The sequence below is a fragment of the Malurus melanocephalus genome, unplaced genomic scaffold (genome assembly GCF_030028575.1).
Source record: "Malurus melanocephalus ecotype Western Australia unplaced genomic scaffold, MMel_1.1 scaffold_70, whole genome shotgun sequence".
In the NCBI taxonomy this organism is placed as follows: Eukaryota; Metazoa; Chordata; class Aves; order Passeriformes; family Maluridae; genus Malurus; species Malurus melanocephalus.
This window is the reverse complement of record NW_026623302.1, coordinates 1,755,188-1,769,699: the sequence shown is the minus strand read 5'-3', so window position 1 is coordinate 1,769,699 and position 14,512 is coordinate 1,755,188. Positions and strand designations below refer to the sequence as shown.

General features: G+C 39.6%; 1 protein-coding gene across 2 annotated transcripts in view; it reads right to left on the bottom strand.

Annotated features, from left to right (window-relative positions):
• Positions 1-14,512, bottom strand: part of ATP8A2 (ATPase phospholipid transporting 8A2) — a 270,602-nt gene that overhangs the window by 219,625 nt on the left and 36,465 nt on the right. For both annotated transcript variants that reach the window (XM_057366714.1, XM_057366713.1), the window contains 7 exons: positions 10,056-10,161; positions 8,670-8,752; positions 6,992-7,041; positions 4,821-4,890; positions 3,596-3,680; positions 2,792-2,931; positions 578-716 (listed from right to left, as the gene is read on the bottom strand). In XM_057366714.1, coding sequence (XP_057222697.1) covers positions 578-716; positions 2,792-2,931; positions 3,596-3,680; positions 4,821-4,890; positions 6,992-7,041; positions 8,670-8,752; positions 10,056-10,161 — 673 coding nt within the window. The remainder of the gene's footprint in view (positions 1-577; positions 717-2,791; positions 2,932-3,595; positions 3,681-4,820; positions 4,891-6,991; positions 7,042-8,669; positions 8,753-10,055; positions 10,162-14,512) is intronic.

The window sequence follows — 14,512 nt, the reverse complement described above, 5'->3', positions numbered from 1 at the left end:
ACTTATCTGCAAATCTAAATGCGACTGTAGAACCTTAACAACATATGTTGTCTTCTGTTAAAGGAGCTGTTTCTTTAGCCTTTTTGAGCTCATATTGGCTTCAAGACACTCTAATTATGTGAACAATTCAACCAGTTAAGCTTTTGCAACCAGTTAAGCTTTTTACATTTAGAAATGTAAACATCTGCATACAGACAAGTCTGGGTGTATTTCAGGCTGTTCCTGGCAGACCTGATATGCTCTTTAGCAGAACCTACTTAGGTTACATGTCAAATGGCCAGAGTGCCACTCTCTCTTCCCATCTCTGGACAGACTTAGCAATGACAGGGAGAAAAATGTTAAAAAAGAAGGCAAGAGCATCATGGCACCATATTGCCAAAGCTATTACATTTGGAGGTGTGGCATGACTAGGGTGTGCTTACATCAGGGTGCGTACCTTTATCAAGTCTTCTCTGCATATTAACAGAGGTGCCATTCTAAAAGCCGGAGGCCTGACTATTTAAAAACCCACAGAGCACACCTTACATGGAACCTGCTACATATCAGACAAATTCAGAGTAATCAGAAAGATGAATACCTATATTGAGAGCTGTTTCCTGTTTGTCACCTGTCAGAATCCATATCTTAATTTCTGCCTTCATTAGTGTGGCTATTGTTTCTGGAACACCTGCTTGCAGGCGGTCTTCAATGGCTGTAGCTCCAAGAAGCAGCAAGTCCTGGGGAAAAAAAAAAGAAAAGAAACAATCCCTCAAATTCTTTTAATATAAACCTCTGTTTGGAATATACTCAAAAAGGAATTAAAACAGCATGTTGCATCTCACTGCTAGTACTGCACTCTGACAAGCAATATACACCACAGTAAAATTCTGGTGTGGCTATTCTACTTCCTCTGCACACAATTCACATTTCAAGAGGTATGGAATGGAGTGTTTTTGATCAGAAAGATGGCAACACTTCAAGAATAATTAATTGAAGTTATAAAAATCCAAAGTAAGCCTATAGATGAACATATATACTAGACCATTCATTAATCACCATAGCAACATGATGAGCAGTCACAGTTTATATATATAAGCTCAAAAACCAAAAATTATTTGGCATCACATCATTTAAACTAATTTCCATCTATAAAATGTACATAAAGACTGGATACCATCACTCAAAGCAAAAATTATTGCAACTATTTATGGATATAATCATTACATTTGTGTAATACAAGTGGTATGAACATTAATCAATCCAAATATCTCTAATCAACATACAGATGTCTGCCAGAACAACATCTCCTACAATGAATTTAATACTACAGAGTTAGCCATATTCTTAGGCAATTCTAAAACAACTGCTTGAGGAGATTTGGCTACATTACAGTTAAAAAAAGGCAAGCAGAAAAAACAGCCAAGAAGTAAACCTTGCAAAAGGTACGGACTACTCAGATTTTACCTCTAAAAGCATTTTAATGATTCCTTTACATGGAAAATTCCTTTACATGATTCTTTCCATGACACATGGAAAGATGTTCAAGTTAAAACAAATTGAAATAAGTTTAAGTATACTGTATTACTTCAGAAATTGCACAAAAAAGGTAGCATATTCTATTCTTTGCAGGGACTAAAATTATTCTACAGAAATGAAGAAAAATGAGCAGAAGTAATTAGGGAAGCTACTGTTGCCCCAGCTGGGGATGATGAGGCTTCACAGTGACCTTACCATGGGCTTACAAGAAAGATGGATAAAGACTGTTTACCAAGGCCAGCAGGGGCAGAAGAGGGGTGATGGTTTTAAACCCAAAGAGCGTAGATTTAGTCCAGACACAAAGAAGGGACATTGGAACAGGCTTGCCCACAGGAGTGGCAGACGCATCCCTGTAAGTGTTCCAGGCTAGGCTGGGTTGAGATTTGAGCAACCTGATCTAGGGAAACGTGTCCCTGCCCACAGCAGGAGGAATGGAACTCAGTGCTCTTTAAGGTCCTTTCCAAACCAGGACACTCTATAAAATTCTGTAATTTTGCCTCAACTAACTTAAATAAACAACAATGCTTCAGAACTTAAGAAGCATTTTAATACTAATTTTAAAAGATATTGAAGCTCAAAATATGTTTTAAAGAAACCACTAAATAAATTAAATACCTGGAGCGAGAGGGAAGAATATGAGCCGGTGTGAGGAGTGAGACTACCAACACTTCTGAAAGCAGCAAAAACAACAAGGCTCAGAGAAACACTGGCCCCTAGTGTTGGCTTTTTAACATTTTATTCACTGGAAGATCGCGTTCAAATAGATTCTATGATGCCTACTTTCCCCTTGCATGATTAAGAGCTCTGCAATTTGCATGGAGTGCAGGTTTTCACCTTTTTTTCAGCCCATGTCCCTACAGGCTTTGGTGAGCCCTATATTGTGTCCTAGAACAGCCTTCAAAAGCCCTGAACTGTGACTGCTGGATGAAAAGGAATGCATCTCCTCATCCAGTAGTACATGGGAAACTGGTGCAACACAACAATTGACATATATTATCTTTATCAAGTTATAACCTGACACAAAACAGCAAGCTAAAAATAAGCGTGATAAAAAAAGTTTGCAAGTAGAAATGCGTTTTTTTTAATCCATAAATTTGTCATAAATAGATTTACAGACTGAAACTGTGGTGAACTGAACAGACTGCCATCTAACAACACCTTTTCAGTTTCTCATCTATAAAATTAACAGTTTATTTTATTGTATAAAGCCCAAATTCCACTGGAAAATACACACCTAAGGAAATCTGCATCTGATCATCAAAAAAGTATGTTTTACCTTTTCAATGATCTCATAGCATTCCTCCAGCTTCTGAGTTCTGTCTTTCAGAACAGTACTGGATTCATTGTAGACATTTAACCACTCTCTGTAAGACTTCTCTGACAGATCAGCATAAGCAATACACAACGTCCTCAGACCTACAAAACAGAAGAGAACCCTTATCCACAGGAAAATTACACTGATCATCAAATCATTTATACCTAATAAATGCTAAATTCTAATGCTCTCATTGGAGCAACAAGAGCCTCTAACACACACTGTTAAACTCTGGATTCCACAAAATCTCTCTGTACAATTTTTAAAGCACCTAGATTTCCACAAATGTAAAGCAAAAATCTGGTTCATTTCACTACTAATGTTGGTGCAAATAAAGAGAGTAACAGGCAAAAAATTTGCACTAAGCATGAAAGCAAACTTGGCTTTCATGTATTTTTTAAAAAATCATATTAAAGAACTGGCTACATACTGTGATTGGTGATGTTGCTTAGTCAAACACCCTGCACAGTACATGCTTCCTTTTAGCAACACTGAGTTCTCCTTCAGTGTATTGATGTAACTCAAATTAATAATGGGAATTACACATGCACAATATAGTGAAGAGGGTCCATGAAGTATGAAAATCCATTTATTAAACCACTGGCAAAACCTAATGTAGAGAAGTAATTAATTTGCTGATAACACACCACATCTTAATGTATCTTCACAATCATCTTAGTTGACACTACAGAGCTTAGACAAAGCAGAAAATGCTGCAAATAATTTCATTCAAACCGAATTCTCATGGCATGCTGTTTCTCTTACCTTCTGTTGCGAAGTATTCAAGATGGCACAGTGTTTGCTCCATATACTGGGAATCTTTTGAAAGCCTCTCAAAAATTACATTATCCTATTAAAACCAAATTCATTATAACAGAGTAAGTCTACATATGAAGTTGCCATTTGTGTATTTACAAGCTCAAGAGACGCAGCCTGAAGGGACTTGCTAATATCAAAGACAAAACTACATTTATTAGTAATATATTTGGGTTTCAGAGACAGGCATGCAAACCTATTTATTATGGAAGGGACAGGACAGAGGATGACTACCAGAATGTGGAAGAGTTAATGCAGAATAGGCAGTTAATTTACAGCTAACATGAGTGGCACATGCAGCATGTTAGTACATGTAGATCTGCTCATATGGGAAATAGCATGAAATTTTGTACTACAAACTCTCCTCCATCCCTTCCAGTGCCACACTCCAAAGAACAGTGTGGTTTCAGGCATGGCATGAACAACAAGCAAGTTCCAAGCCTGTGGTGGTCCAAGACATACAACTGTGAACTACCACACTATGGCAGTGGGCTTAATTCACTTCCACAACATCAGCATGAAGCCAGCACATCTTTATTAAATCAGGGGAGGTAAATGGAAGCAACAGAGTAGTGAACACAGACCTATATGTCATGACAAATTCAAGTAAACCAGATCCTCACAGAGGTCAGAAAGAGTTTTTACCTGGTGCAAAAAACAACAGCCCCATAGTTTTCCTCTGAAATTACAACCATTCTCTGGCTGTGGACAATGCCAGTTTTGCAGCCTTTGTACTGTGCTAAGTTATTGCTCTTGTCAGTGAAGACAGAGGCACAACATGGTGCAAGTCATGATGACAAATAACAGCAGGTGCAGAGATGCAACAAAGCCTGATCAAGTGCCAAGCACTTGAACAAATTTTAGTGTTATAAATTCAGACAACAGCATTTTGCCCAGCTCCTGAACTCCTACCGCACAGCTTGGTGAAGCCCTGGCTTTGCTAAAGTAAGGGTACTGCTCCCATTAGTTTCAGGATTTCAGCTGGGCACTGGAAAACCTAGCAGTCTTCCAGCCTGCAAAAGGAGTCAGAAGAGGAATGACAACTTCCTGAAATCACTTGGTCCTAAACAGAAAGCCAACAGGTACTATGTATGAGACATGAAATGTCAGCATCAGCCACAGCTGTTGAAACAATAACTGGCAGTGTTCTCCATCAAGCAGCATAATTACTTACAGCCCCTTTGCAGTAGAGACGTAGCTGTCCTGACGGAGTTCGAACAATCACTGACATTCTCTTCCTGTTGCTATTTGAAAGAAAAATATTTGCTTTCATTAGTCAAAGTCGTGAAGAGTAATTCCCATTCTAGCCAGAGAACTTTCTCAGATGTGTTTAATGCATCTGAGATCAAATAGGATATAAGCAGTAACTTAAGATCTCACAACCCTTGACCATAAGGAGAAATAAATCGCCCATTTCCAGCTTCAACTCTATGGCTCCTGATGGCAAGCACTCCAGACTTACACCCAAATGAGAGCATGAAATTGAAAAAGAGCATGATAGTATAAAAAGTAATCTTGAAAGGAGGGGAGTCACTTTTATTCTCAAGCAAAATTGCTTTGTGGATTCCAGAAATAGTATCATTAAGGCTGAATACATCCTAATTATAGGCATGACAAACATTGAAACAACCATCCACTGACAAGAACAGTTAGTTAACTTCCTAACTGAAAAGAAAGCAAAAACATCATAGAAAGGAATCATGGTATAAATCAGTTCTTGGCCTCTCTGTAGGTTCTTTATATTGGTCTAATCAGATCCACATCATTGGGATTATGCAGAAGGAAGTCAGCACCTCTGAGCAAGGACAGGACAGTCAAGTTTGGCATATATATTTTTTTTTAAAATGTAGACAGTAGGATACTTTACACCAGCCTTTGATAAAGGAAAGTGAGAATTATTCTTTAAAAAAATATTTTGGCATTTTACTTATCAATCCCTCCTTTAAAAGAGTCACTGGAAAAAAAAAAGCCAGAGGCTTTTCTTGCTTTCTGCAAGAGGCAGAAGCAAACAAATAACTCTCATCAAGGGAATCCTAAGAATACGTGGTTTCATACAAATCTTTTCCTTAGCAAAAGAACAACTTGGAACCATCCTTCTTCCTCATTACATTTTTGCAAACATGTACAGAGTGTAGAACAAACTTCCATCACCTCTGAGGTTGCTTTGAGAAGAACTCTGAAAACGGACCTAAGAGCCATGTGTACTAAGCCAAGCTCTTGGCATGTATTATCAGGAAAAAAAAAATCCTTTCTGAGGTTTTCTAAAGAGGGGTTGGAAGGACAGCAATTAGCCATTCTCAGAATTTCTGCAACATCCTAATGACACTGGGAAACTTCCATGTGCTTTTTGAAAACTAATTACAGGAGCTCCCTAAGTGGCCAGGTGGGAAGGTGCTACACAGAGGAAAGCTAAGACAGCTTTTCTCTGCTGCATGCAAGCTGCAGCTGCTCCTGTCTACAGACACCAGGGCGCTGGTCAGCTTGTCACAAACCCTCAAAGACTCTTCCAGTGCCTTTTCAGATACTTCCCACAAGTAGCTTAAGTACCTACATTCTGACAGGAAAGAGGGAAGTACTGAAGAATAATCTTCAAAGCGAGCCAGGACACAAGAAAAGCTGCAAAGCTGCCTACCCGAAATGTCCCTACCTTTAGTTTTACATAGTCATTTAGAGCACAACCAGCCATTCAAAGAAAACAAGAGTTCAAGACTTTAATCCCCAAAAAAAAAAAAAAAAAAAAAAAAAAAAAACCCAACAGAAAAAAAGGAATGCTGACTAGTACCATTCAAACTAACATAACTTTATCAACTGACGAAGAAAAAACACCTTTTTTATCACCAATGATTATGGGGTCTGATTTATCAAAGGTTCTTGCTACCCAAACATTGCCCATCCTAATGAACCTGACGAATGAGGAGTGCTCGCAGTGTGCATTTTCATAGCTGGCATGGTTCTTAAGAAAAGGCACTCCGGGTGCAGTTTCCGTCTACTCAAAAAGTAATTTGCAGAAGCACTACAAAAGTGTCATCTCAAACTATGCTTTCGAAGTACACAAGTGACACATCATGATATCCATGAGCCATAGCAAGATGCTTCCAGGCCAGCAACTCCTCAATAAATGAACAGAGCTGCAGTGGCAGGAGAAAGCTTTATGATCACATGCCAACAGCCACCAGGTTATAAGCTCATTCATAGCACATCACAAATTAAAAGACAAGGGACAGGACAAAAGTTAAGCAAATTGTGCTTTTCTACTGCACCAGCGGAATGTTTTTATTCTGAATAGATTTTTATAATAATAGTTTTCTTAGAACCCTGCATTTAGCATATTAGAGGAAAACTTACCTGGAAAACTCTAGCACATTAAGAATTTCAAAGGTTTTCTCTTTCCCCAGCTACAAAAGAAAACAAAAGAAAGCGTGTACTATTATAAGTACAATCTGCATTATATTCTTACAAGTGCAAACACGTGAGCTGATCAGGAGTCGTTGTCCCACATTGCAGTGTAAATAAATGTGGCAATGGCTCCCTCCGCTGGTTAAAGGATGCAGAGCCCTATTTAATTAATTTCATTCAACATCCAGTACTGTGGCATCCCTCATTTACTACTGCTAAACCATTAGAGGGAATATCCTTTCTGAGTAAGCATGCCCTGAAAGCTAAGCTGCAGATTTAGTTGCAACTGTCATCAACTAAGAGACATATTACAGGCTACGGGCATTTTTCCAAGTTTAAGAAAGCATGCCCTCCAGATTTAGTTTACAATAACCTTTGAGCAACCCGCCTTAGTATTTCTTTTATTTGAACTCCCAAGAATATGAATTATATTTTTTGTGGCAAAATAAAAAAAGTTAACTGAGGAGAAATTCCTGTTATCACCAACATCTCTCTGCTGGGGCTGAGCAGGAACAACCTGAGGAAGGAGAAAGGTTTTAAACACCTGCCATTCCTGTTGTATAAAACACAGAAGGAGCAGTAGGAGTTAACCAAGTCTTAGAATTCCAGTGGTATTTGTAGCATGTAGTTAAAGAAAGTGCTGAAGTAGAACCTAGTTGTAGTATAGACACATCCAAGACACATTTCAATTCAGCAATATCCCCAAGACTGAAAAGCATCTCCAAACCCTTTTACATGTGCTGTCACTGATATAGGCAATAAGGAGAGACAGGAACCTTGGGAGTAAGAGCTTTTACTGCTGGCTATAGATTAAAAATGCTCCCAGCATTGTATTACGAGGAATATAGAGCTAGGGCAGGTAGGCCTAGCTCTTCCTGCAGAGGAGAGAAGTACCTAGATGCCTCTAGATGACACTGTTCATCTGAAATTCTTCCCCTTCAACAACGAAGCAGTTTAAGAAGTTGTGTAAAGTTTATGACAAGTCCTAGAAGATATGTTTCAAGTGCTTAGCTTGGCAGCATACCAAGAAATTTGAAAGGGAGCACACCTGAAAGGACTAAAATACATTCATTATTCTTAATAAGCACCCCTGAGCTGTATCTATGTGAATCTGGAGCCACTTTAGCTTACACTACAACTTGAGTCTGAATGTGGCCATGAGTTTGAGGCTGCCCATGTCAACTGCAATCCATTAACTACACACCCCTGCATATGCCGCCTGCCAAGCAGATACATTTTCTGCTGAAGATCTTACACGGAAGAAAGAAATGAAACATTTTGAAGAAAAATAACCATTAAATATAATAGTCAGAAAAACTCCTAGACACATAAAGTTCCTTCTAATGTGAGTGTTCCCATCTGTGCTTCCTAGACAAGGGACATATTTTTCAGGCACAGCTGCTGTCATTTCCCATGGAAGCTTGCAACTTCCTACCGCTGATGCCACACAGAGGGGCAAAGGACTTGGCATCTTCAAATAGATTAAGGTAACTTTTCTCAGTGCGCAAAAGCCCTTTGCACATAGAATCCTAAAGGCCCTGGAAAAGGGCCCTCACAGGGACCAGAGAGGACACATTTTTGCTCTCCACGAGCTTGGCAGCCTGTGCCATGTACATCCACCACTTACCGCATCAATGATAACAGAATGTGGAGTCCGTCCTGTGAAGACATAACCAAGTTTTTTTGCTCCTTTCACTAACGCTCCTTCATCTGCCAAAACAACAACAAAAGCTTGAATTTAATCTGGTACGTAAAAGAGGCCTCTAAAATCCATACTTAAATATGGCAGATTGACCAAACAAAATCCCCTTTCCCATGTACTCCCATCCATGCGGATGCTAGAGTAGCTCTGCACATCCTTCCACAAAAACATTCAACATTTTAGTCCTACAAAGGCCATGCAATATCAACTACCTAAATATGGTACTCAATCTGTATAAAATATCCTGTAACTACCAAAACACTAGACTGTATTCTGGTGTAGGTGCTGAACTTTTCCACATGAAAAAGGCGATATACTTGTCCTGAAAGCAAGATCAGTGCTGCGTTACTCTAAATTCCTACAATATGCATTTAGTCCATTTTCTGCTATGAAGGCACTAAGTTCAGATACCATAGAAATACAGCATTGTTTTCCAGAGACTGAGCTGGGCAGTGTTATTAAGAACTCAAATAACAGAGCTGAAATCAGAACCAACACCTGTACCTCTGGTAGATAATTACAGAGCCTTCTTAGCGAGCAAGCCTCATTAAGCACAATCACCATATATGTGGATTTAGTGCTAATTCAAGCAATCCTCTTGTCCCTACAGCTCCCTAAGTCTCCTCACAGTTCATCACACTGACCAGAACTTCCTTACGTGAACTCTTCATCTTCAGACACTCTACTAAGACATCAAAAAGAAATTATGCTGCTTCATAACTCAATACATCACTACAGCAATTCTAGACGTATCTTCACTAACAGAGCCAAACCCAATGGAGAGCTGAGCCCTGCTATTCTTCAATCTGGCCCCACATAGTTCCATCAATACCTCTGTGCTAACTGAAAGGCATAAAAAATGGGTGAAGGGTAGGCCTGAATATGGCCAAGATTCTGAAAGTTTTGGTTGTATTGTGTCATCTATATTATCATGAATATATATTGTGTCATGTCATAAGCAGATACTAGATAAAGAAATTTTGTACTCATGCCAATCATTACTTCCTACACACTCAAAGCCTTTTATCCCTGCAGAAAGAGTAGAAGGTCTGAGGAGAGCAGAAGGGATCTTAAGCCCAGTCTATCTCTAAAAAACCCATCATGGACTACATGGTTTTGTAGGAAGCATTCAAAAGCAGTGTGTACTGATTACAGAAGATGCCAGATCTATTGCTGGCACGGTGGGGGAAATTTTGCTTTCAAAAATCAATGAACTTTAAAATTACCTAGAAGTTTATGAATCTTCCTTCCATCCACCTTTACTCCTTCAACTCATTCCCTTCCCTCCCAAATAATAAAGCAACAACCAACCTGGAGAGGAGGCCTGGTAGATTATTGTATTTCCTTGTCTCTCAGGAACAACAGTATGGCACACAGCCAGCAGCGTGAGGAACTCCTGTATGTGCACAGCTGTGGGCTAGACAGGACACCAGGAGAGTGAAATTCAGCATTACACATGAACTGAGGAAACTGGTCACTAAACTGCAATGATCCCTTCTATACCACACACAAAAAAAAACCAAAAAAACCAAAATATATTGTTCTCCATTTATAGCACTTGTTTTGACCTCAGAACATCCAGATGGCAGAAATCAGGGCTAGCAATGATGAGCTAGAGAGCTAATGATAAAGATCTCATTTAAGTTGCAGAGAGCTGAGAAGACAGAGTACTCCCCCACCCCCCAAACATAAAAGCATTACTTCTTTAGCCCCTCAAGCTTCATATAGGCAAAGACATCTGCCACAAGATGATAAGAATCTAGATTGACAGCAACCCCACCAGAATTAAACTTGCTGCAAGTGTACCCTTAGTAATGAACATCGAGAGCTGAGAGCAGCTGAACAGCCAGTAGAAGGCAACATCATGCGTCCTTCCAAAGGAATACAGCACCCAGGCAATCAATCATAAAATAATCAGTGATCCCCACACATTCAGCATCACGAGAACATGCAACATAAACTACTGTTCCAAAATGCTTGAATAGACACCAGGTCTGCAACTCAGGAAGATGCTCCAGCACTTAAATCACAGGCTTCTGATCAGTGAACTCCAGCAACTACAACTTTTAGTAATGTGAAATTAAGTCACCCATCCCATTCTTGCCTCCTTTCCATCCCTGCCTCTGGAACAAGATTTATATTGTCATAGCATCAGGAACAGCATGCAGATGCCCAGCTCTCAATGTGTTCTACTAACTTGATTCACAATTCACACACATCTTCAGGATGCTTGGCTGAAACAGCTGAAGGGAACACATGGTTCCCCTTCACCAACTCTGCTATATGCATAACATCCACAGGTGGAAGCATCAGTGTCTTCCATCACAGCAGCCATTTGCTCAGTGACTCAGACGTGAACTTAGCAGTTCTACCTTTGCAGAAAGCCTTATCCGACTTTGCAAACTCTCACAGAATTTTTGCACATAAAAATATCATCTAGCTTCCAAAGTTTTCATTAGCATAGCATATGCACTGGCAATATGAAGACTTAATTAGCAGGAAGTAATTATTGTGAAAGCCACAAAGCCATGTCAGCTGGCAAGCACTGTGGCAAAGTGTGTAAACAAAGTAAGCATATCAGAAAGTAGTATAATAAAAATACTGAAGATCCAAGACATATATTCTTGTTTTACTCCATCTACTTTGTCATTAATATTTTCAAAATAACTGTTTCACATGAGACCTTTACCTTTGCATACTGAAACTTTGAAATTGTATGGTCACATCACTAAAACAACAACAGTTGTAGCTTGTGACATCCTGGGTTGCAGAGGCTGTGTCAAAAAAATGGATGTGCGTGTACACACTACTATCTGAGTCCACAGCAAATTACAGTCAAGAGGTTACTGCTGCTGTTATTTCCAGTGAAAGCAATGAAAGTATTATCTCCATATCAAAAGCCACAGCTTGCCAGATTCTCATTACAGCATCTGCTGCTGCAGACCTTTGATGCCCTTCTTAGACTTTTATCACCTAACCCCCTAACAAGCTTTCACAGTATGTGTTCTATCAGCTGGAAACAACCTGTCTCCAGTGATGACATGGATTTTAATCCTTCCTATGTATGTATTTATGTTTTCAAGTCAGCAACATAATTTTCTCCTGTCTTAGTATTTTCACAGCTCTCAATATATTATGGGGCAATCTCCCAATTCTGTTGCAACAGATCACCAGAGGCCCAGCATATCACAACAGATCCTCCACACACCTTTCTCTATTGTGCCAGCACTGACAATTATTTGTTGCACAGCCATGAAACAGGGTAGAGCATTCAAATTGCTACTTTGGACCTGTGAACAGAAAATCTGTTAATGGCTTCTGTGGCAATGCATTGCTTCCAATATGCTGAATTCAACCCCATCACATGACAGAAGCCCCACAGGTTAACTGATTCTGCTTTATCACTTATTTTCCTCTATCAAGTCTCTGAGATCCTAGTTGTCAAATTCTCACTGATGGTCTCATGAGATGCTTCTTGCCTGTTCATGCATTAAGGTCAGCCTTATTTCTTCCTGCCCCATTTTTTAGTTCTCTATTTATCTGTAGTTGGAACAAAGTTTGCATATTTTAGTCTCTTATTCATAAGGCCACAGGCAGTTCTCATTTTAAGTGCCTTCTTGCCTCATTTTACACCTTGTGCGCCAACAACTCTGGATGAAAGCCATTGCTGCTTCCTCTGGTTTAGGTTTTTTTTACCCCAAAGATCTATGAAAAAACTAGCATACAAACATCTACACAACTGATATACTCCAGTGGCTAAATTATTTTGTTTGCTGCCCCTACCAGCTGAGAACCACATGCACATTACAACAGTCTCCTACTTAGGCAAGCAGTTTCTGGATTGTTACCTACAAAGCACTATCCTCCGTGAAAGCCAAGTTTATCTATCTAGTAGGCACAGCATTATCCATTATCAAGCAGACCACTGGTCAGGAAGCTGTATCACAAGTTTTCATCCCTTCATGTTTTCCTCATTTAGAGGAACAAAACACTGAGATAAACCTCAGTGTTTTGGGGAGCAAAGTGCACTGTGCAGAGCTTCATAGCTGCACGTGTGTCACACATGTCCCTATCTGGACTCTTCACTCTGAAGACAAACTACTTTTCTCAACTGTTCTGAGTCTGATAAAATTACAAGGAAGTTGCATGTGAAGTTAAAGATACCATTCATCTTTCTTTTACTTGCAGCAGTATCAGATCAGTGCCTCCATTCACAATATTTCCAGGTGAACAGAACTGACAGTTTTTTGAGCAATTGGCCTAGAAATGGCCAATGGGTTATTAAAGCATAATCTTTAACAAGTTGAGTTCACTAGTATGCATCTAAGTGGCACGTTCTGCCAAGGAAAGCTGTGAAAATGCTAACGTACTTCATTACCAAGGAGAATTCAGATTCACCACCTTAAAAAGATACAAAGTTCCTACCAGTTAGTTCACTAAATGTATCTAGAGAGCAGTGTGGGGATCCAGCCACTTTGAGCACCTCCAGAACAGTGAAGCTAGAGGACTGGGGGAGACCAAGATATTTCAGACTGAAAGGACACATAACCAGATTTTGAATATTAAGAGAGCTAAATGCAAGTTTATCTTGTCCAAAGCCAGTGAGATATGACCTATAATTAAAGATACTGCCTTGCACTCGAACAAAAGTACCAAAGTCCCACGCACAATAAGAACAAAAGCAAACAAGAGAAAAATATATCGCATCAAGCTCTAACAATTTAATTATGAGCTATAAAATGACATGATGTTTGGACAGTTTTCCAGCAACAGTTACTTTCTGAATTAGAGCCTCCCATTTGTTCAGGTGATGAGAGCCTGTTTTTCCCCCTACTGTATTTCAAATCCCAGTTTGTCATCCCAGTTAGCCATTACTTGTTTTTCTGGTTCTGCTTTCCTAAGGAATCAAGAATCAGCTGATGATAGCTGTCATTTCAACAAAGCTTGATGGGATAATAGCCTCAGCTCCCACACACTACATAAAAACAAGCAGACATGTTGGTGAGGTCTGAACAAACACTTTCAGTGTGGTAAAGGCTCCACATTAGCGCAACAGTTGTCTGTTCTGCCTGGCCAGCAGCTAAAATACTCATCACATAACTCATACATCTGCAGCTATACCATGTTTGCTGCTTCTTGGCGAAGAGAATTTGGAGGCCACAGAAGGAAGCTCATATGTAAATTGAAATTCACAAATGAAGTTCAGAGAGAATCCAGGGAGATATAGGAGTCCAGGATGAGAACAAAGTTTTGTTAGCTCCTTCACTTCTTGACTTCTTCCCTGTTCTCCTATCATAAGTGTAAAATATAACCCTGCATCAAACAGCCTTGTATCTCCATGCTGAATTCATTCACAGCACTGGCTGTGAATGCAACTGGCAAGCACCAAGATAAAGACCATCTAGCATATTCACCAAACATTCCTTCTAGCCTTAGAAAAAAATAAGAAAAGTTCAGGTTTTTGCTAAGAGTTTAAGCCCTTTTCTCTGCAGAAACAAGACAGCATCAGACACTTGGTACACCTGCACAGTTCATCCAACAAAAGCCGATAGAAAGAAAAAGCACAGGCAGACAAACCCAGGTACTCGCTTCCACATTAAAATTCCAGAGCAGCCAAGAGAAACCTCCATGTGTTTTCAAGACAGGTTATTTTTCCCTGGAACATTTCCTACAGGGCAATAATTCTTTAACTGCTGCTCCAAATGGACTTGGCTATCAGTCAGCCCTTACACACCAGAGGCCAAGAAGAGCTATGAAATTTAGAGTGA